General features: G+C 35.6%; 1 protein-coding gene across 1 annotated transcript in view; it reads left to right on the forward strand.

The window, feature by feature from the left end:
* The first annotated feature begins 387 nt into the window (after nucleotides 1-387).
* DNAJC24 (DnaJ heat shock protein family (Hsp40) member C24) overlaps nucleotides 388-27,808 on the forward strand; it is a 40,475-nt gene continuing 13,054 nt past the window's right edge. Inside the window, exons 1-3 of the mRNA XM_007434162.4 lie at nucleotides 388-529; nucleotides 6,809-6,940; nucleotides 26,469-26,607. Of these exons, the coding sequence (XP_007434224.1) occupies nucleotides 443-529; nucleotides 6,809-6,940; nucleotides 26,469-26,607 (358 nt within the window). The 5' untranslated portion in view covers nucleotides 388-442. The remainder of the gene's footprint in view (nucleotides 530-6,808; nucleotides 6,941-26,468; nucleotides 26,608-27,808) is intronic.

Consider the following 27,808-nt stretch of genomic DNA (forward strand, 5'->3'; position numbering starts at 1 on the left):
TAAGCAGGGCTGGAAGCATGAAATCACAGGTTGTACCCATATATTAATCCCATATAAAATCCCAAGTCTCTAACACATCGGTGTTTATAATATTTAAACCACTATTTGTAACATGACATTGGAAGCTTCTACCAGAGTTTGCAATATGAAATAACCAATCTCATTGAGATCCGCGTCGGTAGTGCAAAAACACAGCCCCGCGTCTATGAATGTTTACACGTTCTTCCCCACCCCCCGATCCGAAATCACCACTTCCCCGCGCAGGGACCTACGGCTTATATCATTCTATCCTTGCTGGCCACACCTCTTCTCCTTCCTGCGCCAGTCAGAAGGGAGCAGGGGCGGGGCGTCCTTGCGAGAGAGCGCTGTCGGGAAGTACCGCCCCATCTCTTTGCTTGCTGCCCGTCTTTCTGCTGTTGGGCTGCCGCTGCCCGAAAAGTGGATGTTTCGGGATGTTTTTTTGCTCCTGGCCAGAGAGAGCGGGACTACGGTGAAAGTCGGACGGACGTTTGGTCACCCGGAGGAAGAGGTACGGTGACAAAGTGTGGCGTTTTAAACTACAATAGGGGCTAACTTATATCTCCAGAAGAGGCCTAGTTTACTTTCCCCCTCGTTCCTTTCGGTGTGAGGAAGCGGCGAAGTTCCTGAGGGAAAAAATATGGTATGCGTTTATACTATAATGTACAGCCCTGGGTTTCGCCTTCTGGAGCTTCTTCGGAGAGTTTCTTCAAGTCTTTGGCTCATCTCTTCGTCAAAATTTACAAAATGCCTCGCTTCATTAAATCAGTACTTACTGTAGAATCTTTGCATCCAGTCCCTCCATCACCACCATCAACCAAAAACATTTCTCCAGTTAATATACCGGAGCGTTTTGCCTAGACCCTTTGTAGACCTGGCTCACACATCACGCAGATGTAAACCAGTGCGTTGAGTGTTTTATTTAATAAAGTATGATTAAATAAATCATGGCCTAGCACAGTGAACCTAATCCTAGAGTCTAAAAATCAGAGTCAAAATCTAAAACTTAGAATCTAAAATAGGGTCAGAAATGTGAGATGGGGGCTATATAAATTGAATAAATTAAACAATCTTATTTCCCATTTATGATATTAATAACACCTCATTTCCAAGTATCGTAATCTTTATTATAGGCTTCCTTTTTATATAATTTTTTTCTGCACTTTTTCCTTCCATAAGCCATTACAATGCTGTCTTTCCTGCCATTCATTTCATTTCCAAATTTATAAATAATTCAAATGTATATTAATTCCATCTCAAAATCCTGAAATGGTTAATGGTTGGTGTAAAGCAGTGCTTCCCAAACCTTTTTCTTTCATTACCCAAAACCACTTATCAGAAGTCTTTATTTTAAATATTCCTGTTGGGTAATGGGTTTGTGTGTTTACCCAAAGAAAAATCACTTTTGCCCAATTTTGGGTAATTTACCCAGGTTTGGAAAGCACTGGTGTAAAGTGAGAGATAATCTGAGCCTGAGTTACAGTAAATGTGAAAACTCTTGAATTAGGAGCTGCAGAGAACCTTTGCAACCAAATACCTATGTCTGCCCCCTGGTTTAAACATGAATCTAAGATTCTGTCTATGTATTTTTCCATCGCATTGTTCAAAAAAATTCTATGTCTCTAAAGTTAATTTCCTGTTATGATACTTAGTCTTGGCCTCATTGCTTAACAGAATAGTAGCTGATTGCCTGTGACTTTCCTTTCCAAGAAACTATGTACAATATGTAAATGTGCACATGGGATGTACAGAATTCAAAATAGCTTAAATACTCATTGAAACATTTATTTGGTTAGAGAAATTTTTTTTTTAATGGAACTGGGGAAAACAAAAATTTTCCCCAGCTCCATTAAAGACCCACACTGGATCACATACAAGACCTATCTAATCTAGCATTCTCTTGGTTACAGTAGCCAGCTACCAAGTGCTTTTAGGGAATCTAAAAGCAACAGAAGAAAGGTATAATTGCACCTGTCCATTTCTGTAATTCAGCCATACTAGTAGTCATTGATAGCAGCATTTTGGTACATGTACAATATAAGAATGAGAATTTTTTCTTAATCTGCATTTTACCTCCCCTATAACAATGGTTTATAGCTTGTTCAAGGCTGTTGGTGTTTTACAAGGATGTTGCATGGTGTTGTAGGGTTTTTTTTTAAGTGCATGTGTTGAAATTCTTGGAAGATTGGAAAAATGCATAAAAGTTTGATTTTCTTGCCAAAGTTTCATAGAATTTTGGGCAAAAAAATGCCTCCTACCCTTTAAGTAAGTAATGGAAATCACCATTTACAGTACTTTCTCCTTTGCCATGGTTTGCTGGAGTTGTACATTTCACTAAGCCATAAATTGTGAATTCCAAACAGCAACAATTAGGATCATACGTATGTGAACGTAGTTACTATATCTGCTTTGGTATACAGAGCAGTACTATTTCCACTAAATCCTTCTCTTTTTACAAAGTTTGCCTATAGACAGTATACACTGGTTTTCTCCATTCCACCAGATTTCCATTATGCCCACTATTGGTTCTAGCAGCAATATGGATTTGAAAAGGGAAAAGATGATTTGGGGCATGCAAAAATGTTCATGTACTTGTTGGCAACTTCTTAAAGAAGCTACATTTTTTTCTTGTCTCATAGTACTACTACTCAGTGCCTAGAAAATAAGTGTTTGCTTTAAGGAACTGCTGACATGTGTGACATATATCCACTCATTCAGTTCCAATTTATTCCATTTGGTATGGCTGCCTACTCCAGAAGACTCTGGGTAGCTTACAAAATCCACTAAACAACAACAACAAAACCACAGTTAAAACCCGAATGAAAAAGGTAGCCTGGTCTAAGGCAACTAAAACAACAAATAGTATAAAAAGTAATCTTTTCCCCTTCGTATTTGAGTGGCTGCTGAACCCTACTAGGTTGTGCTAGGCCATAAATCATGATTTACACATTGTACTGACTGGATGTATGCACCTATTTTTCTTTACTTCCACTACTGTCTCCTTCCAGAATCTGAAAATTTGAGCTATACCTTGCTGTCAGTGTGGCTGCGTCATCATTAAATAAATATGGCTCTCTGAGTGTGTATATGCACATGTGCACACAGACACATTTGTATAAAGAGCAGCTTCTGTCTTCAGAAAGAGTACTCATTCCAGCTGTAAACTGACTTTGTAACTGCCTAGGCAATTCATTCATCTTGGAAACAATATCCTTCATGAATTGACATGAAGGTGGCTGCAAGGGAGAGGGCTCCAGAATGTTTCTTGTGGAATACCTTCTTGAAGGAGACTCACCAGGCATTTACATTACTTGCTGTAAAAAAGAAAGTAAAGACATTTCTAATTTCCCAGACATTTTCATTTTATCTCAACTTATTATGTAGATTAAAGCTAATAAATAAAATCTGAACACTCTTTTTTCAACTGTTTATGAAAGCCAAATGAAAAGTAATTGATGAGGTTAACCACTACAGAAAGTTTGGGCCATTTTCAGGGGACAGCAAGTTCTCTTAACGGTCTTACTTATAAAGTCATTTTATTATGTAAGAAGAATATTGAGATTCTGTAACAGCTGTGGAGGCAATATCTTTTGGACATTAATGCTAAGGAATTTGTGAGTTTTTCAAAAATGGTCTGTAATATATACATATAAAGAGAATATATAACACAAAGAGAAGACAGAGCGGACAGGAAGAGTTCGGAAAGTAAAGAGGTGGTAAAAGGCCAGAAGTCAAGAACCAATCTGTAGTATAATTGTCACATGAGCGTCTCATCCTCTTGGAAATTCCAAATTTCAGCCTGAGACTGTGAAGAACTATCTTAGATCCATGCCTTTCCCAGCCTTGGTTCATAGCTTCAGGACTTCTACCCCTTATATTAAAACAACCATTTTTGTTTACTGCCAGCAAAGGGAGGACCTAGGGTAATCCTACTCTCTACACAACCCAGTGAATACATCTCTCCCTTGTAGAGATGTGTATTGACAATCTGACATTAAGAGTAACTGTCCTTCATGGGAATGAGGACTTGAAATGTCTTGTGTTCTTGAAACATTTATTTTGAATCCAGTATAATTTTGTTAGGTTCAAAACATGTTTGGGGTTTAAAACACTTGCAAAATGGTCAGAATTACCTATTTCAAATTTGAAAATGTTCTGCATACTTCTGATAGAGAGATCTCACTCAGTTCTGGCACATATCATTGTCAGATCCAGGTTCTGTGGAATTGGGCATCACAGCACTATCCTTTCCTTCTGGACCCCAGATTGCTCAGGTCTGATTTCTCTGGATAATGGCAGTGAAGTAAAATATTACTTAGAATGTGTAAATCTACTCTCTGGGTTCCAAAGCTCAGTTGCTAAGTATATACAGAGTAGTCAGCGACCATTTGAAGTTACAGTGGCTCTGAAAAAGCAGATTTATGACCAGTCCTCGAACTTATGCCCATCACAGCATCCCTGTGGTCATGTGATTGTGATTCCAGTGGTTGGCAGCCGGCACACATTCACAATGGTTGCAGCATCCCACGGTCACATGATCAGCATTTGCAACCTTAACAGCCAGCTTTCAATAAGCAAAATAAAATTGAGAAGTCACAGTCATGTTACGTTGCGCTTAACAACCACGGGTGATTCGCTTAACAACTGCAGCTGGAACTGATGAAAGCTGGGTGTGGTCACATGATGTTTCACTTTATGACCACGCTGCTTAGCAAGAGAGTTGCCAGTCCTAATTGCAGTTGGTAAGTGAGACTACCTGTATTCTTTTGAAATAACCATCTATTGAATGTAGCCATTACTAATTCCAAAATACAAGATGTCATAAAGCTCAAATTGTTCTTCTCTATTAGTTTGTATTTATAATGGTGGGCAGTAGTCCTAGAGAAATTTTACCCATGGAAATAAGGTGTGACAAAAGTAGTGGAAGATAGAATTTATCTTCATGGTATAGATGGAGTTGAAAGTTCAATGGTTAATAATTCAGATGATAAGAGGTCCCATAAAGTGATCTTCTGGTTGAATTGAGCGTGTGTATGATGGAGATATTAGCAGTTTCTTAAGAAGTCTTATGTGACATCATGAGACTTAGCAATCTTACGTAAGTAAAAGCTGGAGATGGTAATATTAAGTGCTAGTTTCTAGTGATCTTTTATTATAATACTGTATCATTTCTAAAACATTGTGAAAGATTAATTACAGGTAGTCCCCAGTTTAAGAATGAGTTCTGTTCCCAAGGTCTGTCCTTAAGTGGAATTTGTATGTAAGCCGGAACAGTATATTGTATAATACTGAATAAGTAGTATTGTGTAATGAATTTGAATCATTGTGTATTTAACTCAAATCATTGTGTATTTAACTCAAATTTTGCTACAGTAGGCTCCATTCTTAACTAAGGGTCATCTGTAAACCAGGGATTCTTAACCCAGGGATTACCTGTACTTACCAAGGACTTCTCAAACTCTTTTCTTATCCCTAAGTGCACTTCATGAAAGTACTTTTTTAGCACTTTGGGTAAGTTCTGTCAAGTGGAGGAAGTGACTTCCATGAGTGTTTCCATGAGTGTTTCATTGCTGTTAGAGTTATGGATATTTATTCTTCAAGAGTTCAGTTCCTTGTGTAATTGTCTCCCTGGCCCTCAGTGGCTAATGAGATGCTGTCATGATTGCTTCACATTCAAAGCCTTTTTTCTTTCTTTGCTGTTCATTAATGTAATGAGCTGTTAGCTATTGCCTGACATGAATTGTATTATGTACTTTTACTACCTCAAGTTCTTGGGATTGCCTTTTCCTCAGTATGGTAGATTAAAAGACAACATTTTTGCATTTTAATATTTTTCTCTTCTTTTTTAATCTGGGAAATGGTTTTGTAAAAGTTTATGTATTTTTTTTCAAGGCAACATACAAAACATGCTAGTAGTAAACAAAGCTGCAATCCTTTTCATGCTTGCTATGGGATAAATCTCATTGAATTCAGTGGGTTTAATACTTAGTAATATACACCATCCTGAGTGCTTCTTCACAGAATTTTTTTCAATAGCTGGAATCCAAAGAACTGTTTTAGACACTTCTAATGCTAGTTAACTTGAAAGTGCCTATCAGTTTTGGTCCCTTCACTTTCAAAAGTGTTATTCAGGGTTATTGTACCAAAAATTAAACAAAAAGCTCCCGTAAGCACAAGAAAACAATTATATAATTTTATTGAATCCTGGCCAAAATACTGAGGAAAAAATGGTTTTTAAAACCTTTTTTATTTCACTCAAGATGTTTCAGCAGTAGTTTTCAGCTTTTGCTGGCATAAAAAAGTTACTGGTGGTAAAATAATTTTTTACCTTTTGTGAAATCTGGTATTCATTTTATTTATTCATTTCAGCATGCAAAATAATTTTGTCAATTTAATGAGCATTTATTTTATTTTAATCATTACATGCTTTTAATACAGTTCTTACTATTTCCTCTCACTAATTTCAATATGAGCATTTTCCAAACTAGTTTGACGTACTGCTCATAAGATGGCAATCACAATTCCAACAAATCCTCTTTGGAGAAACTGGAACTTGGTTTTCATAATATGTATAGAATAATATAGCTCCCCCTTTGTTGAAAATAAGTTAATCCTTCCCTTTGTAGTATTTGACCCCTCACTGGTGAATTAAAGATGTCAGAATTACCTTGCTTAATTTTTTGAGTCATGCTTGGAAACATAGTTTTGTTTTGTTTTTAATTGTAATATAACCCTTTCCTGAATACTTAATAAAACTTTACGCACTTTTTTTGTTCCTATAATTAAACAGATATTGGAAATACATAGTTGTGCAATGGCTTTTGAGGACATACCAAAAAAGGACTGGTATAGCATCTTGGGTGCAGGACCCTCAGACAGCTTAACAGAATTGAAAAGGAAATATCAAAGGCTAATATTGTTGGTAAGTAAATTTTAAGTTCTTGAAAAGCAAACTAAATAATTTAAAATACTTGATTGATAACTATTGTATAAACAGAACAGATGTAGCAAGTATGGTTATATTATACATGTAAGTATCTTACTAATTATAATTGAAACTATTATTTCTCCCTCCCCCCCAGAAAAACCATGATATTCTATAGCTTTCTTGACATTCTGAAAATGTACAAGAAATTGATTGCTGTTTTTTAATCATGTGAAATGAAAATGAGATGAAAGAATTGTGTTCAGACTTATAAATAATTCTTTATCTTAATTAAAGAAAATGCCTGACCTTCCCTTCTGAATTGTGGCAGCATGAAATGAATCAATCAGTGTTTGTGACTTTACAATTTGCTACCATGGAAGCAATTATAATGTCACTAGTGCTAGACTGGCATCACTGGATAAATTGAGCATGAGGCACTGACTGAAAAACAAATGATTCCCCCCCATGCCCAAAAGTGTATTGTTAAACTGCAATAATGTGATTTAAAAAAAAAGTGTGTAAAGTTTTATTAAGTATTCAGGCATGTTATTTCTTTGTAGAACTTACATCAATTAAATGTGAATTTTTGTTTTATTCAGTACAAAATGTACTAATATATAATAGCATAGATTGATTTATATATTGCTATAAAGCTGGACAGACTGATGTTATGAGAGTGAAGTTATATTACACTATCTGGTTTGCATGGTTCTGTCATATCTGAAGATACAACTTGGTAATGAGTCACTGCTATAATAGTGTTTTCCTCTTAAATTGTTTATGGGCATTAAAGATTAGAATTGCCGCCAAATCTATGAAATTATTCTGTTTAATCAAGTCACATGAAAAACATTTGTTTACTTCTTCCTTTGTATGCCACCCAGTCCCAAAGACTCTAGATATCTAACAATCCCATCATAAAAGCCTCTATAAGAAAAAAAAGGAAAATAACCTGATAACACAGACACAAATTAAAATCAAAACTGGAAAATACAAAAATGATACACTCATGAACCTCACTTCCTTCTCTGCTAGATGGAATGGATAGGACTTGACAGCTTTCCTAAAGCCCAGCTGAAGATAAAGTTCAGCTCAGAATGCTTGGAACCAAATTGCTTGCTCTATTGAGATCAATAAAATATATTGATTAACACGTAATTTGAGGAAAACATTATGCTTTCACTAACAGGTAACAATATCCAATATTTTCTGAGCAAGACCTATGCTGAAAATGCTTACTTTTAAAGGAAGTATTGAAAATTATTATAATGCATTTAAATCAGTTCCTCTGATACCAAAAATCACTGGTGGTTATCAACAGAATATTGAAAAATTAGGGTTCATTTGAGAATAATTTGTAGAAATAGGAATTTTCAGAGGGTTCAAAAAACGACTTTAAAAAGACACGCCCTTTCAAATAAACAAAAATAACAGTCCGGTGAGAATGGACCATTTCAGTGGCTACAGTATCTAAAAGAAAAATAGTTAAGAGAGTAAAAAAAGTAGGCTAACCCAAACAAAGGAATGGCTGGGCCTAGAAATGGGGCATTCTATATGGCAGCATTTTGTAGACCCCATTTACTAATATATTAAATTTTTACGAGATCATGGCATTTTTATGTATATAATTTATTATTTGCTTTTATATCCTAGCTTTTCTCTTGAGAGTTCAGTGAAGAATACATAGGTGGCCTCCCCTCATTCTCACCTCACAGCGGTAATTCTGTGAAATAGGCTGGACTAAGACAGAATTAATCGCCCAAAGTTGCCCAGGAGTTTGTTATTAAGTGGAGGCTTGAGCCTGTCTCATACAATACGTTAATTGAACCTACAGGTATATACGTGAATATTTAAGTATGGATACCCAGGATGCAACATTATTTATACATTAAACTATGTTTGAAGTTACGTTTGCATCTTTTTACTTTTTTCTTTCTAGATAATCCCCATCTCTTTCCAAACAAGTGGCTGTTAAAATTTAAATTGCTGTAATGGCCAGTTCTGAAATTACAAAGTCAGAGTACTTGAGCCTTCCTAAAACCAGGGGTCTGTCTGACAGCAGGATTGTTGTTCAAGTTGATAGCCTGTCTACTTGAAAATAATAGACAAGCAGAGTTTAGGGGTGGTAAAATCACATATCCAAGTATCTTATCACAGCTGGTTGATCTAAATTTAAGTCTGCCAGCACTTCTAGTAGGTAATGCCATGGACCATATCTTATCATAAGTTTAATCAAGTCTAATATACTTTTCAGCTGTAATTCTACAGGTTATGCAATTTAAATAATTAGAGTTTACCTGTGACTCAGTTTATGACTGTTTAGAAAGAGTAGGTCTGAGGAACAGGTAAGGAGAAACTTGAAAAAAGGGTGTTACATGCTAGTTAAGTAGGTTTGCATGATATATTTTCTAGAGTATTCTAAATGGTGTATTGTTTTGGAGCATCTATCATGGAGCACCTTTAGCATACTTGATTTTTAAATCCATCCATAGAGTTCAAACTTATGTCTAAATACATTGCTTGTTGTGGGATGGATTGCCAGTGTCTCTTGGCAAATAGCTGAATCGATAAACTGAAAATCTGAAGCCAAGTTATAATATATATTCTAACACATACACACACACAATAAATACTATTACTGTTAATGTATACAGTACTGTATATAATATATATTAATATACTTATTACTAGTTGATGGTATATTTACTACTTTATGGTATATTTCAGAGGCACTTAATTTATGGTTTTAATTAAACTGTAATTACTACCAGTTCTGTATATTTCTTTCATTCTTACATTCCATATATTTGCATAGGAATACAAATCTAATATTTCTGGAAAAGTTGAGGCTTCTTATATGGGGTAGAAAAACAGCTTTTACATGAAAAAAAATGAAATATCTACCATACTTACTATCAAAGTATAAATGCATTTTGGATTTGAGTTCTTTGCATGTCTGTAGTATATAGAGGAATTAAGTTCTGTAATACAGATTATGTAAAAATGTTCATGCTGTATATTTGGAATGAGAGAATCTTAGTTTTAAAAGTGTTCTGGTCACTGTAAAAGAGGAAATATTTTATAGAAATCATTTTCAGTGCTACCACAAATTTCAATCTAATCTATAGGGGAGAAAATGGGAAGAGAAAATATAAGGGTTGTAGCTGAGGACTGTTCATTTCTGAAATGTTTCATTTTCCATTTTTTCCCCATTCTCCCATATTGCCACAAAGGAAATTTCTTCTGTGGCCTTTTTAATTAATAGTGTGTGGATCAATGTTGTTTTTAATAGTTTAGTTTAAAATTACCAACTTTTCCATTCCTCACCATTTACAGTGCTTCTGAACATCTGTTTCTGAATCAAAAGACAACATCAAAATGTAACCCTTGCCAATTTATCATGAGATTACTTTCTTGTAGTGATTCTCCTCCTGAGCAGGATCCAAGAGACGACTGATTTGTTGACAATATAACATAGAGACAGGTGACAGTTACACTTGGGTAATGAATGCATAACAATCTGGTGGCAGCTATTCTCTGAACAGAAAATTATGGAATGATTTCTCATTAACTTGGTCTTTTCAAAATGACATGGAATGTTTAGTTTTTACTGTTGCTCCGATCTTACATCTTCTATTACTTTCCCAAAAAGATAATACTAAGATATGATGATATTAGTAAAAATTAAAATGATTTGTAAATGTTAGAGTTAATAGGTTTAAATTAATAGTTTTGAACAGGCAGCTTGGAGTGCCTTTGTTCCTGTGTCAGAAATCAGAGCTAAAACAGGAGTTAGAAACTTGGAGCCCTCCCACTTTTGCTGAACTGTAATTCTCAACATCGTATGTTATTAGTTATCCTAGTTGAAGCTGCTGGATATTATAATTCAGCAACATTTTAAGGGCAACAGGTTCCCATCCCTGATATAAATCATCTCTCAGTAAAATGTTACTATGACCTCATTGTAGTTTCTGTCTTATAACATTAAAAAACAGTGTTGCACACTCATACATCACACATTAAAGATAAGTTTCCTTTTTAAAAAATCTGATAGCATGCTGGTTTTGTGAAGAAAAGGTTAGTCCATTCTATTACTACCCCATGTGCCATGAAAGAGCTGAAAAATTATAGTATTTATTATCCCCATTTTTTCTGTAGAATTCAAGATGGCATTCTTATAACTGGTGTGAAGGGAGATAGTAGCTGGTTTCACACATTGAGTGAAGCTATGGTTTTATGGAATTTTGATTTATTGAACAAACCACAATTGGGTAGGATGATGTAACATGTTAATCCATAACTAAACAAGCCACATAATAACAGTGCAGTGTGTGAACTAGTTTACTGAGTAATCTAAGATTATTCAACTGGTTTTATGGCTTTCATTTAAGGATGCATTTAAAATCAGATGTTCCCAAATATGATCTGGCATTTTAACAATGTCAAACTGAATTTCCTGTAGGGATTATGGTGAACCACAGGACCATTTTAGGGCTGCTGTTAGGAATATTCTAGGTATCTGGAAATAAAGTTTCACAGATTTGCTTGGAATTAGATTCTGACTGGACAAAACCTGTCAAGGTGATAGAAGCAGAGTCTTGTGTGGTTAACTGGAATAAGTGTGAGTCTGTAACATCTGAGGAGTTGGACAGAATCCTTGAGAATGCTAACCCAGTGACCTGTTCATTAGATTCATGCCATTTGTTAATGGAGGGCATAGTCCTGCTGCTTTGAAGGAGGTAGTGATGCATCCCCTCCTCAAGGGCCTTCATTGGACACACCTGTACTAGACAATTTTCAAGTTTTTAGGGAAGGTTATTGAAAAGATGGTTTGCTGCTGCCGCTACAGAGGGACCTAGAGGAATAGATAGATCCCTTTCAGTCAGGTTTCAGGCCAATACTAAGGCAGCCGTGGTCATACTTTCTGATGACTTCTGGCAGAGCTGAGACGGGTTGTCCTTGAACTTTCAGCAGCTTTCGATATCATCACCCATGGTATCCTTCTGGCCCACCTGTTCAGAAGGCTGAACACTCTTACCCCCTTCTGTTTAACAATTACATGAGAGTGCTAGATGAGGCTATCTGTTGTTTTGAGGTCAAGTATCATCAATATGATGATATCCAGAAGCTGCAACTGCTCCATAATGCAGTGGGCAATTATGGGCATGCCATGTCATGTCAGTGTAACATGTTTGCTCTGTGAGCTACAATGGTTACCAGTAGACTTCCAGTTGCAATTCAGGGTGTTAGTTACCACCTATAAAGCCCTTCATGTCATAGGGTCTATTTATATAAGAGATTGACTCTCTTCAATAATTTTTTTCTTCCCTGTATGATCGGTACAGTTGGCATGTTCCAGGTCCTCTCCATTAAGTAATGTCATCTGATGGGACCTAGGAAGTGTACTTTCTTTGACCCAGTGCCTGCTGTCTGGAACAATATTCCCCTGAGATGCATCTGTCCCCCCACCCCACCCCAGTGTGTTTAAGAGAGCTTTGAAAACTTGGTTCTTTCACCAGGCTTTAGGATATACTGGCTGGTGGGTCCTGTGCACTGCATTGTTTTTAGATTGGATGTTTTTCTTCTTTTGGACGCGTGCAGGGTTTTTTTTTTTACCTTTTTTATTGTAATGTTTTTATTTTATATCACGTATAGTTGTTCTGGAGTTCAAAGACCTTATAAATTTAATAAATGAATAAACCAACTCATCTTATGAATATTTCCAGCTGAAGCATATGAGGTGGCCTAAAACCTTCCAGCTGTGTCATATGAAATAGCCTGTCCAATATGGTTACGTTTTCTTTAGCTGTGAATCATCAGGGTGGACAAATTAACAGCTTTCAAACCCAGGATGACACAGAGCTCCAAAAACTCCTGAAGCAGGCAACAGATTTAGAATCTTTGCAAATTTAAAAATAGCTGTTTGATTACAGTAAGTTTTTTAGCTGCCCAGAGTCATTGAGAGTTAGGTGACATGCAAGTTTAATACGTTGTTGTTGTTGTTGTTATTGTTTACAGCTCAGAAAGCACCCACCGAACAAGTATTGCTGTGGTTAGCCTGATAAGGATGCAGGTTCCACATCCTCTTGTATAGCAAAACAAAAAAACCAGGTTGAACTGCAGACCCTAAGATAAAAGATAGATAGGTTTCTTTGAAATGTGGTATGCTTTCCCATCTTCATTTATAATGAACTCCTCCTTTCCTTTAGCTCTGCAGAAAGTACTTGCAAGGATTGCCTGGCAAGGTGCTAGAAGCTATGTACAACATATTAATATTTGTATATTACCTCCTCCCCAAACCCTCTTCTGTCAAATTTAATATTCATTCTTCCCTATTGATTTAGGTTAGATTGCTTCCATCCCTTTTTAATATCACGATTAGTTCCTCTAGTTCTAAGCAGACTTTCAAATCACCATTGAAAGAGCAGAGAATGAAGTTGCTTCTTGATACCTCTTAAGGGGAAAGTATGTAAAATCTTATTCATAGTTTTTAAAAATACAGGATGCTAGTACTGGTCTTGTAGAGGAGCATGGGTTTTCAGGTTAGTTGGAGCAGCCAGCAAATTTCAACCTGGAAATTGGGAATATTGAATTGATGTAGCAGTTTAGGATCCAGTGAGATGCTACTAAGGAAGGAGAAATATCCACATGAGATCAGAAACTTAGCTATCTTGAAATTTCCAGGCCCCCTTCTTTTATATAAGGAGCTCTGCTATTCACTGCAGAAACTGAGCTTGTATCAGCCCTTTAATTAGTTAGGTGATCCCGGCACCTTTAGAAATAAATGCCTGCCATATCAACCTGTCTCCAGCAAGAATCAGTAACTCTAAGGATATTCTAGTGATCTCCTGTCCATCTACCTTACAGTCAGGTCCAGAAATATTGGGACATCGACACAATTCTAACATCTTTGGCTCTATACACCACCACAATGGATTTGGAATGAAACAAACACAATGTGCGTTAACTGCAGACTGTCAGCTTTAATTTGAGGGTATGTACATCCAACTCAGGTGAACAGTGTAGGAATTACAACAGTTTGCATATGTGCCTCCCACTTATTAAGGGACCAAAAGTAATGGGACAGAATAATCATACATCAAACTTTTCCTTTTTAATACTTGGTTGCAAATCCGTTGCATTCAATCACAGCCTGAAGCCTGGAACGCATAGACATCACCAGACATTGGGTTTCATCCCTGGTGATGCTCTGCCAGGCCTCTACTGCAACTGTCTTCAGTTCCTGCTTGTTCTCGGGGCATTTTCCCTTCAGTTTTGTCTTCAGCAAGTGAAATGCATGCTCAATGGGATTCAGGTCAGGTGATTGACTTGGCCATTGCATAACATTCCACTTCTGTCCCTTCAAAAACTCTTTGGTTGCTTTTGCAGTATGCTTTGGGTCATTGTCCATCTGTACTGTGAAGCACCGTCCAATGAGTTCTGCAGCATTAGGCTGAATGTGAGCAGATAATATTGCCCAAAACACTGCAGAATTCATCCTGCTGCTTTTGTCAGCAGTCACATCATCAATAAATACAAGAGAACCAGTTCCATTGGCAGCCACACATGCCCACGCCATGACACTACCACCACCATGCTTCACTGATGAGGTGGTATGCTTAGGATCATGAGCAGTTCCTTTCCTTCTCCATACTCTTCTCTTCCCATCACTCTGGTACAAGTTGATCTTGGTCTCATCTGTCCATAGGATGTTGTTCCAGAACTGTGAAGGCTTTTTTAGATGTCGTTTGGCAAACTCTAATCTGGCCTTCCTGTTTTTGAGGCTCACCAATGGTTTACATCTTGTGGTGAACCCTCTGTATTCACTCTGGTGACGTCTTCTTTTGATTGTTGACTTTGACACACATACACCTACCTCCTGGAGAGTGTTCTTGATCTGGCCAACTGTTGTGAAGGGTGTTTTCTTCACCAGGGAACGGATTCTTCGGTCATCCACCACAGTTGTCTCCCGGGTCTTTTGGTGTTGCTGAGCTCACCGGTGCGTTCCTTCTTTTTGAGAATGTTCCAAACAGTTGTTTTGGCCACGCCTAATGTTCTTGCTATCTCTCTGATGGGTTTGTTTTGTTTCTTCAGCCTAATGATGGCTTGCTTCACTGATAGTGACAGCTCTTTGGATCTCATCTTGAAAGTAGACAGCAACAGATTCCAAATGCAAATAGCACACTTGAAATGAACTCTGGGCCTTTTATCTGCACATTGTAATTGGGGTACTGAGGGAATATCACACACCTGGCCATGGAACAGCTGAGAAGCCAATTGTCCCTTTACTTTTGGTCCCTTCACAAGTGGGAGGCACATATGCTGTAATTCCTACACCGTTCACCTGAGTTGGATGTACATACCCTCAAATTAAAGCTGACAGTCTGCAGTTAACGCACATTGTGTTTGTTTCATTCCAAATCCATTGTGGTGGTGTATAGAGCCAAAGATGTTAGAATTGTGTCGATGTCCCAATATTTCTGGACCTGACTGTATCTGTTGTCTTCCCCTTCTACTTCTTTTGACCTTGCTAAGCATAATGGTTTCTTTTAGTCTATCATCCACTTGAATTATATGTCCAAAGAAGCTGAGTTGCTAACTCTAATTTAATGGCAGCCAGTTGATTAGTTCTTCTTGCATTCATAGTACTTCTAGTAATAGTCTCCAAATTCATAATTCAAATGTATCCATGTTTCTCACTGTCAGGTTTTCACAGCCATAATTACCTTTGGAAAACAAAACACATTGCTTTAATTATTTTGATCTTTGTTATCATAGAAGTAGCCTTGACTTGTTGAATTTGTCATTGCCTTCCTTCTTAGGACTAATCAACACTTTATTTCTCCAGTGTATTGTCTATCTTTATAATTGAACACAGGAAAACCAAATTGTCTACCATCTTCACTTTTTTCAGACAACTGTGAGTTCACTAAACATGCTAGTTGATGTTACTTTTTCTTAATATTTAGCATTAACTCAAATTTTTCACCTTTCACGTTTACTTTCATAACAAGATCTTCTGAGTCTCTGCTCTGACCTAATAAAGAGGCTATCTGCATATCTCAAGAACTTAGTGTTTTGATCTCTAATTTTGTTTGCAGCTGTCTTTCAGTTAATCTTGTCTCACTCCCTTACTCTAAATTCCTCTGCTACTTCAAGCCTAGTTCTTACAGTAGATTTTTGTCCATTGTAAAGGTTTCCGAGAAGAATAATTAGAGTTCTGGGACTTGAACCAGCTTTAATATATTCTATATTTTGTTATGAGCTATACATTCAGTCTCTGTGCTGTTATCAATAAAGCAATAAAGCAAAGTTAAATGTCCTTCCTAAATTCTCTTGTTCTTTGTCTATTATCTCATGTTAATTATTTGCTCATGTTTTATGAATTCTGGTTTTTCATTTATTATTTCTCTCTCCAAATATGACTCTATTCTTTATAAAATTTAAAGCAAAACTTTAAATGAGGAATTATCACAATAATTTGTAATTAATTTGCTGTTTTCAAACAAAACATTTTTGCAGTTCAAAAGCATGGGTTTAAAAAATTGCTTAAATATTGTTCAGCTTGGATCTTGTTTAGGTTCTTGAATATTTGTATTGTTGCCCTTGTAGGTGTTTAGTTCTGTCTGCTTGAACATGAATAAGTAGAGAATACACCAATTATTTTAAAAGCAGTCGTATTAACAGTCTGTTCCATAAAAATCCATGTGTTCAACAAAAAAAGGTCAACATGTGGATTGGTAATATTTGACTGAAGTTGATATTAGTATGTTCAGTTTTTAAAATGCATAGCTACCTTGAAGATACAAATTGAAGTTTTATGTTCAAATCCTATTTTTATTTTCAAGTATATGGATAAAACACCCCGGGATTTCCTGATGCTTTTATTTAAGCATTTAGAGAGCATATTGGAAGGGGAAACTCATATTTAACTTTATATTTTTCTCTGCTGATCTCCCCCTCCCCCATCAAGCTGGCATTTATTGGTGGTATTATTTTATTTTTGCCCTTAAAATGTTGCTTTAGTATTTTAAGTTTAGAAAGCCATTGTTAAAAGTTGAATTAGTAAATTGATGCAATGAAGACAACTTCTCTGATGATACAAATTTGGATACCATAGCGAAGTTGAATCCAGAAAAAAAGGATATCGATTTATATTTGCAATTTTTTTAGAGCATGAGTAGACAGTCTTCCCAAGGAGCAGGCTAATTCTAAATTGGGAAGCATAGAATATATCAGATAACATAGATGAAAAGGATGAACATGGGATCTCAGGAAGGAAAATGAATTTTTGACCTGGTAGCTTCATTCTGGAGATTGCTCCTGCAGAAACACTGTGGGTTGCTACGGGCAATATACCTATGAGCCAAATTGCTCTGCCCAATCTTTAAGGATATCATTGTGGTCTTCATTATTATTTTTAATTTCTTTGTACTTTATGGAATTTATTTCTTAATGCAAAACTGATTCGTTGAAAGAAGCTTAAAGGATGTGTGTCTTTATAATGTTTACAGAATTGATTGAGTCTCATCTTACCTATAGGACTCTGTGTGTGTGTGTGTGTGTGTGTGTGTGTGCGCACACGCACACACGTGCTAGATTTTTTGGAGTAAATAGGAATACAAGTTGCAAATTAAAACAGTTTATTCATCTACAGTTTTGGGTCTTTTCTTCTAGTTTGTAGGTTGAAAAGGAGTATGTAAACATTAATGAAAAAGAGCATAAGTAAAAAGTTATATATGATCTTTTTTTCCTTACACAGTGTTTTAAGAAAACTCAGTGTCTTTGAATGTAATATTTCAGAATGCATTAGGTGGCAGTAGTGTGCTATATTTGTTGCTGGTACTTTACTCTGGGATTTTGTTACTTTTTTTCTTAATGCAGTCTAAAAATGGATGAACTGTATCTTAATTATTTGTAATCTTGTCTTTATTATATCACTTAAAGTTTATAACTTAATTGTAAAGTTTATAAACAATTATGCAACTTTTTGCATTAAATAAACTAAATATGGTACAATAAAAACAAAATAATTTTTAAATATTTTCAAATTGAATATACGTAAGGGCAGTGTATAATAACACTTTTTAAATGCACATTGAATAACTGCTTGCAGTATTTGTTCTGAAATATACCTCCTGTATCCTTTTTTTTTTCTTCCAAAGTAACAACTTGAAGAAATCCTATTCCTTCCCCTGAGACTAAATGTAAAATTTTCACATATATGTGTAAACTCCTCTTATTAAACAACTAGAATAGGTGATTGTGCCCTGCTAATTAGAACTGTGTCACACTTAGGGTTAATTTCCTTTTTAATTAATCAGAGCTTAATATAATCTATCTTTCCCACTCTTTTTCTTTTCTATTCTCTTAAGACTTTTCTCCTTCTCTCAGACTCTCTTAGGCTTGAGATAACTTCCTAGTTTTTAAGGCATTAGCATTAAATCTTTATATTAGAAATACCTGTCTCTTTTTTATCTATTGTGACTATAACCATGCTCCTAATTTTATCAGTTTCATGTTCTGGTATAATTTGGGGTTATTTTGAGAACATGACTTTTTTAGTATCAAGTAAACAACAAGTCAAAGTAGATGTAACTAACCCTTTAGTATGGTGTTTTCGATGTTGTCTTCAAATGTTGAATAAGGACAGTTCACTTGTGACCTTTTGACATTTTTCTTTCCTTCTGTGTGTTTCACAGGTAAAGGGGCTGGGGGAATTCAAAACTGGTACAGCCATGTCATTAATTTGGCAGAAAGATCAATTAATAGAAGAAAAGCATTGAAGTGTTGACAGAGCATGCTATCTAATTAGTACCTGATGAACCATGTAGGCCACAGAGCAAAGAGCTAGCTGTTGTACAAGACCTTTTATGTGCAAGTCATTAAGTCTGTATAGTAACCAAACTAAAAGATCTTAAATGGATGTGGGGTTTTTTCACCAAAGAACTATCCTGTGATGTGTTGAGGATCTCCCATGGATTTTGTTAGAAGTAAAAATAGGAGCAGGTGTTTAGATCATGTGCTCCATCAGTGTATCGGTTACCTCCATTACTGTTCATGGAACAGTTATTTGCATGATATTCTGCCTTTTCACTGGGGCTTTTCCTTCTTAACAATTATATTTTATCTGTGATTATTTTATAAAGAGTTTTTTATATATACATGTGCGTGCACACACACACACATATGCTCAATCAGGAATACTCCTGTGTTCCATCTTTATTTATTTTTCAAATTTATATATGCCTTTATATATATCTTCTTAGCAATGGACTTCCCAAGGTCTGCAGCTATTTCGCCTAACAGAAAGAACACCGTGTACACTAACAAGGACCTGCCCAGCTTCCCCCAAAATTGCCAAAAAATCAGCTGGGATTTCCCACCCTGTAGCCCTCAACTTCTATAAAAATCTTTGCTTTCTTATTATTTGGGTTTCTTTTTCTTGTAAAGTTTGGACCCAACAATCCTTGAATAAATGGTTGGTTATTTCTCTTCAGTGTTGCTCTTCGGAATTTTCCACAACAATTTTTTTTCTTGTAAGTTATCTTGAGCCATTTCAAAAGATAGGGCAAAAACCTCAAATAAAGAATTTGGCTTGAATCCAGAGATCTTATGGGTAAAATTCTTCTCTTAATCATAGAGGCAAGGGGAAAATCACTTTCACCTCTAAAGTACTAGGTGGATATCCATAAAATGTGAAAAATAAAGAAAGCTGAAGAGGAAATCTGGGAAAATCCTACATCCTTCTTCCTCTTTTCTGAGCAAAAGAAATTCCGTCAATGAAAACTTGTTTATAGGATCCCTGAATACAATTCCATTTTCCTCACTTTGGATCCATACAAATACTTGGCCACTCTGGGAAACTATATTGTGTATAGCCCAGCTAGCAACTCTCTGGATTCAGATTATTGGCAAAACAAAATAAAAATGTCATATTAACTTGATCTTGATCAGTAGAGGTTTCCACATGGAAGAAACTGTTCTCTGTATCTCATTCTGTGTGGATATGTGTGCATATTTATATGTATGTTGTGTGTGTGTGGGGGTGCATATTCATTTTTCTTTGCTTGTCCAGTCAGTTTATATTTATTTGATAAAAGTAAACATCTGTTTTCTAGTTAATTATCAGTTCTTTCAACTTTATCATATTACCTGAACTCATACTATTTGGGTTAATAATTGTGCAGTATGTGCAGGAGATGACCAAATATTTGTTCCCAGAAAAATTATTAGCTTAATAATGACCAATTTAGCTTAATAATTATCAGTTACTCTGAAGTAGACAAGCTCAGTTGTTTTGGCAGAAGGGATATAAATCTAAGAGCAGATTTTCTTTAGAATCTGTTCAGTAACCTGGACTGATTAGCCAAGTTTTCATTGATGGAATTTCTTTTGCTCAGAAAAGAGGAAGAAGGATGTAGGATTTTCCCAGATTTCCTCTTCAGCTTTCTTCATGAATGTTATGTCATCTGGAAATTTGATAAGCATTCTCAAACTTTTGATACTTTCACTTATATATTTACTTTCATTTTAAGCTTGGCTGCTAAGCATTTTCTTATCTTACTCTTTGAATCTCAATATGAAAGCATTGCCTGTCGTATGTTAAAATGCTTGCTGAAAATGTAATATTATGGCCTGGATTCAATAGACCATATATACTGAGAGATTTATTAGAAGATAATTGTGAAAACTATACAAATGGCATAAGCAACTATGTTGGTATTTGGATTCTGGCTTTTAAGTTTAAGCATTTTTGCTTTAAAATGCAACAATTAAGGATATAAATTATGAAATGTTTTCCATTACAACATAAACTACTAGTCATAACTACTGGTTATGCAATTCATACAGGAATTCTCAAATTTTGTGGTACCATGATCCCCTGAATCAATAACTTAATTTTTCTGACCCCATGAATATTGATGATGATATTGATATTATTATCTGGAAGTGGGCCACTCATTAGTGTAACTACTTGTGGTTAAATTGAATGGTGGTATCAGACTCCTCCTTCTCCATGTTTCTGAGTCTGCAGACAGTGTGCTTCCTGCCTCAGTGTGCACTTGCCTTCAGTCCTTCTGGCCACCCAAAGCAGGAGGTAGTGGTTTAGGGCTTTGGTTCAGTTCATACAACGTGCTGCAGTCCTGCTTTGGTCTTAGCATGCCGGCTGATCCTGGTCCCCATATTCATTTCATATCCTAAATGATGTGCAGCTTATTCTGATCAAATGTATGCTAAGTGCAACATGAGTTCTGTAGTCTTTAAGCTTCCTGTCCACTTGTGCTTTGACTTCCCTGGCCAGCCAGAAATTTTACAACCCCACTCAAATTTGCTCATAGTCCTCTGGGTGGTTATGACCTTCAGTTTGAATACTCTACTTAAAATTCTGACTGCTGAGCTTGGGGACTGAGTGAGAAGGAAGAAATCCAGTTAGCCTTGAAATAATAGCTAGGTGCAGATTGGATATTTCAACTGGTCTTAGGCTTGGGTGGGATGTGGGTCATTATCCACTGTTCAAACTCCAGGGATGAATAACATATTTCAGTTTGTTTGTTTTTGAAAAGGCTTAAAATATTATCAAATAAAAATATCAAATAAAAATCACTACAACAGGATGGAATCAATTGGTATGAAGAAGGCTTGGGGGAAACAGTCCCTAATGCCTAAAATTAATTTATACCTCTCCATCCAGTTGTATCATTACCAGGGATCCCAACATACAACATAGCAAAAGAACTTACAAAAAAGCTTAGCCATCTCACAGAGGGGAGTAAATATTCTATTAACTCCCTACTACAGTGTCTCCAGAAAATCGAAGACACTTCAATACAGTGAGATGGGCAGCATATAAAATTGATTAACAAAATAAATAAAGACCTAAAATAGACGAAGATGAAATTATGGTTTCATTCAATGTCACAGCACACTTTTTATCCATAGACCCAGAACTAGTGAAAGAATCCAGTAGTATTACATAACACACCTGACCTAACCAAATACACTAAGATTTAAATATCTAGAATCATGGACCTCATCAACCTCTGCTTCACTATCAGTTTGATGGACAAATATACCAACAAATCAGACGAACACCCATGGGATCATCACTCTCAGGACTCATAGCAGAGATTGTAATGCAGCGTCTAGAAACTATAGCACTCTCAGGCATACAACCAAAAGTATGGATCCGGTATGTAGACAACACCCTCGTCATAATAAAAGAACAACTAGAGAAGGCACATGAAACATCTTCAAAGCAATAAAATTCATGACGGAAGAAGAAAACAACACACTACTCTTCCTGGATATCCACATCAGCAGAGGAAATAATGGCAAATTAGAAACACAAGTCTGTCGAAAAACAACCCACACTAACCAAGTGCTCCATTACCAAAGTAACAACCCAACTTCCCACAAGAGGAGCTGTGTAAGAACATAATTCAGACAGTCACAAATGCACTGCAGCAATCCAGAACACCAGAAAAAGGAAACGGACTGCTTATACAACATCTTCCAATAAAATGGATACCCACGCAACTTTATCAAAAAGTGCCTGACCACTCAACCCGTTATAGCACAACCAACACAAGCTATGAAAAGGATAACACTGCCATACATCAGAAACATCTCAGAAACAACCAACAAACTATTACAATCACATAGCATCACCATAGCACACAAACCAACTAAAGCCCTCCAAAACATCTTAAATAAATTAAAAGACCCAGTAGCCCAAGGGAAAAAAAATCAGGAGTCATCTACAACATACAGCGTAAGGACTGTAACAGCCACTATATAGGACAGACAGGCAGAAGACTAGCAGAGCGCATCCATGAACACCAACTAGTTGTCAGAAGACATGATGAAAACTCCTTAATCTCACAACACATGGACAGACTCAACCATAGTTTCAGCTGGGAAACTATTAGCAACTTAGACTAAGCTAAATCCAAAAATGCAAGAGAATTCCTGGAAGCTTGGTATTCAGACAAGTCAGCTATCAGCAAGCACATAGAGATAAACATTTACACATCATTCAAAAGACAATAAAAAGGAAACAAAAAGACCAGAACACCCCTTGCCGGCAATCATCACCCAGATAAGCAGGTATTAACACAAGGATTAACACCAGACAAACAAGTAGTAAACAATACCCTAATCAAGGAACTACCAACTCAGACAAACAAACAAGCAATAAACAACAGCCTAATCAAGGAACGACCAACTCAGACAAACAAGCAGTAAACAACAGCCTAATCAAGGAACTACCAAGGAGAAAACAACACCCCTACCAACACAGACAGGGCAAGCTACTATATAGAAACAGAGCAAACCATACTCCCTTCTAGCACTGAAGATCTTACCTAGTCAGGTGACGAAATGTCTGCAAGAAAACAACCAAGTGCAGAGAACACCAAGGACTCCACATTTTTTAATTAAATTTTATTTATCATATTTATATAGCCACCCATCTCGCCTAAAAATGACTCTGGGTGGCATACAGCACTTAAATACATAAAAATAGTCACAATTAAAAAATAAGATTAGGTATAGGTCAGTTGTATTGCCTCAAAAATATAAATGGTGGAAACATTGGATTACTATTGCTTATGTTCCTAAAGCTAGATTTTTAAAAAATGAAACATTGTATATTAAATGAAATATTTATTGTTGGTTTACAGAATATCAATACCAAAAACATAATTTTGCTCCTTTCCCCAAAATATAGTTCAATATTTGAAGTAACCAAATAACAATTAGATGTTAGACCTTTCCAGTAATTAGCATTCTTAGTCTGTTATGTCCCTGTACATTATTGTTTAGTGGTTTCATTTTGGCACCCTTTCTACCTTCATTTTTCAGTAACACAGGTCCCTTGTTTTCAGAAATAGTTAATGAAAAACGTACCCTCGCTTACTAATGTATCTGTATTCATTAATGATGTGCTACTTCATTGCAATTTTACTGTGTCAGGTATAGAACTAGTATGATTTTTAGTCAATGTTCTTAAGATAATTTTAGAGGTGTGAATAAATCTTTATTACTTACACAGGTAATGTATCCTATCCTCATAAGATGTACCAATATATGTAAACTTCTATCCTGCTCTAATTTATTAAATTTGTATCCTTATAAATTTACAACCTTTCTGTGAGGCTATCATGAAAAGGCAAAATAATAATGAAAAATTAAAAATCCATTAAACTACTTCAGTAAAAAAGAAGACAAAATAGTAAAACCAGGGGCTGTACAAATTGAGGATTCAACCATTCCAGCTGCTTCGTTGTACTGTTTGGTGTGGTTTAATTCAGTTTTACCTAGTGAAAAACCCAAACTGCTTTCTAGGTTAGCTGATATAAAAAGTGTAATATTTCACGTATGGTAAAAAAAAGTGGGGACTAATAATATTTGTCTTTTTGGAGCTGGAATAAGGAAGTACTTTCTTAATCCCTGAGTGCTTAATATATATTGACATGAATGATAGCTTCCACTGACAGATGTATCAGCTTACAAACACCATCTCAGATTGATGTTAAACTGAAGACTTTATGGCTGTAACATCTTGTTTAATTTTTGGGACTTTCTTCTTTTTCCATTCTTGAGTTTTTGTAGTGTCTTGCTTGATAAGGACTCTTTTGGAACATTTGTTCATACCATCTTGGTTAGTCCCAATTAATGTATTATCTACCCAATTATGGATTTTGAACTTTATTTTTCAACAAACAACTTAGCATAGATGCCAAAAGCTTGGCAAATTAGAAGTTTACAGTACTGAAGTATTACTAATTCTGCCAGAAAGTGAATGGGAAACATGTTTTCAAATGTATGTTTATTGAAAGAAGTATAGACTACGTGCCTAAAAGTTCATTGCATGACTTCTCTTTGCTTGATCATATTGATAGCCTTCAGAAATAACACTATGGAACAAACAGCTCAAAATACCTTTATGGATGGTTCCATTAGAATAAAAGAGTTGAGACAAAGTCTTTCACTGCTTCTTTCAAATAATTCTTCCATTTATATGAATACAAAATATAGTATGAACTGAACATATATGGAGACAAGTCTGCACCTCAAGTATTTCTACACTCCTAGTGTAAATTTTCTATATTTTAATGACCAGATCAAAAATCACTTTGAGATTCTTCTATATTATCTCTCTGTCAATTTAGATTTATGTTTTTTGCATTTGAGTGTTATTGTGATCTACAAATATTAAAAACAATACGAGGCTTTGGGGAACATTAAGGATTATGTGTTCAAAAAATGAACTATGATAGTTTCTTTATCTGTATACCCATGAACTAACAAAATCATGATTAAATCATGTGATGAAACCAGTGAATATTTAATTTTATAATTAGGACTATAGTTGAGCTGTGTAATTTATCTATGTGATTCCGATCTGTGTCTCTATTGTTCCATATATTCCAGCATCAGTATTCAACTAAAACATTTATATCCTCAAACTATAAGCAAGGGAAAACATGATTAAAAGATCTAGATTTGTCTTATGTTTTGTAAAAAATATTTTAAAAATGTGTGGCATTTCCATAGCAGTGAGGCTTTCTTAGAAAGTTATTCCTGTTTTTTACAAATACTTGGGTACATTATATTGCCATAATGTATTCAAATGTTTGAGGTAGTTAACTTAAAATAGATTTTTTTAAAATAATGAATTGGACATGATAATATTAAATAGCATGCTATTTGGAAAAGTAGTGTATATGCTAGTGGCAAAGAAATATTAGAAATATTACTGCATTTTTTCCTGAATAGATTTTTAAAATACATGTTACTGTACAATGCTATGTTTGCAACATTATTAGCAACAATAAAATATTTCTACTATTTTGCATTTACACAGTGTATTTTAGCTTTATTGTCAGATACAAAATATATGCATTGACCCCTAACTTTTAATAATTTGGGCTTTTTATTCATTGGATTGGAATACATTAAAATTATGAATTATCCCTTCAAAAATAGCATTACATATATGTCAAACTGTATTTCCATTTATTAGTGTTTTGTTAACCATTTTATCTCCATAACCCCAAAATAAGCAGGTATTTTAAATGCATAATAAACACTGATAATGTTATGTAATTTGCATTTAACAACAAAGTTGTATGTATCTATATTACATGATAAGCTTTTACTTCCATCTTGTATTAATTTGTGAGTCTTTATTTCTCTTTGCGTTTATCATTCTCCTTAGGTAAATTGTCCATAAGACCAATGATTCCATCGGCAAATTATCCAGAAAATGCTATCAGTGCACATTGTGACATTTGTGCCACTGGTGTATTTGCTGTTACTGCAGTAGTCTAATTAACCTGGCAGCAATCTCTTCTGGCCAGTGTTGTTTCCTTTGTTTGTTTTTTCATGGCACCATGGCTCTAACCTTTATAGTCTTCAAACACCTCAAAATAGATCTCCTATTTATTATTGATTCTCTTCCTTACCACTTCTTTTTTCTCTCTCTCTCTTTTCACTTTCCTTTTTTGACTGGCAGTATCATCCAGACAAACAGAGCACAGATGTGCCAGCAGGAGAAGCAGAGGCGCGCATGCAGAGGTTCATCGAAATTGATCGAGCATGGAAAATTCTAGGAAATGAAGAGAGAAAAAAAGAGTATGACCTGCAGCGGCGTGGTAGGTTCCTGCCGAGGAGTGCTGTAGTAGCAGTAGCAGCTCTCAATAGCCAGAATTCTGGAAGTAGTTTAGTGATGGTTTTTGAAATATTATTTGTTCAACCAAAAGATTTCATTTGCTTCTATCTTGCTTTCATGTTTAGATGCATTATTTATATTGATTGCTACATCTGCATTAGGCAGTTAAAACATTAAATTACTTTTGACAAAGCATTAGGTGGTAGCTGTTCTAAATATAATGAATGTAGAATTTAGATAATAATGACTTCATTTAGCCATTCTTCATTTGACAGTATTTAAAGAATTTTCACTAAATGTTCTTAATTACTTGAGTCACGCCCTTTGCTACATTCCACTGCTACATTTTAAATTAGTTTGAGTAATTTATGTCAAAGGTATACTGCAGCATATGGTTTTATGGACACTTTGCAATAATTAAACTCTATCCTTTCTATCACATTTTACAAATCAAGCAGTGTCCTAGGATATTTTTCATAAGGCAACTATGATGCCAGCTAGTTTTTAGCAAGCAAGTTAAAAATAAAATTCATTTAACCAGGCAGTTCCAGCATACATTTTTGTCTATCTCTTGAAATATAGCATTGTAAAATAGTGACAGGTTGTTGTGAAAAAGAAAGGGGAAAATGTAGGTCAGATCTGTCACACATGGGCTACCATTACATGACGTGATAGGCTGTCTTTCTGCTCTGGCCTCAGGATAGGAGTCCCTCAGCCTTCCATTAGAACCTTCAATAAATGTATATCCACCCTCCATGTTAATGGGGGGAGTCAATAATAGTGTATTGCCTGTGGGGAAAACACTCAGTTGCACTCTACAGTAACACACTCTGGTCTAGCATTGACGTGTAGCTACCACCACTTTTTAGTGTGTCTGATAAAAGCTCACTGTCTCTGCAGCATGTTATTGAATTCCCTTCCATTGTACGTTGGCACACCATCAAACCTTTTTCTCTCGCTGTTTTAACTTCCCTGCTGTGAAGGTTGCCACAATTTTATTTGAGAAACAAAGGCTTAGTCAGCGTGGCTGGCAGATACATATAATATACTGTGTAGACAAGCTTATTTTTGCTCATTAATTATTTGAAAATGTGTAGTGGACAAAATTATTTTTGTTCTAATTGTGTGGCTTAAAGCTTAAGGAAAAATAGTACATGGAAAAAAAATGGAGACTTTTTTTAAAA

The sequence above is a fragment of the Python bivittatus genome, unplaced genomic scaffold, assembly GCF_059951505.1.
Source record: "Python bivittatus isolate LINGU-HERP-01145 unplaced genomic scaffold, Pbiv_v1 ctg000480_np1212, whole genome shotgun sequence".
NCBI classification, from domain to species: Eukaryota; Metazoa; Chordata; class Lepidosauria; order Squamata; family Pythonidae; genus Python; species Python bivittatus.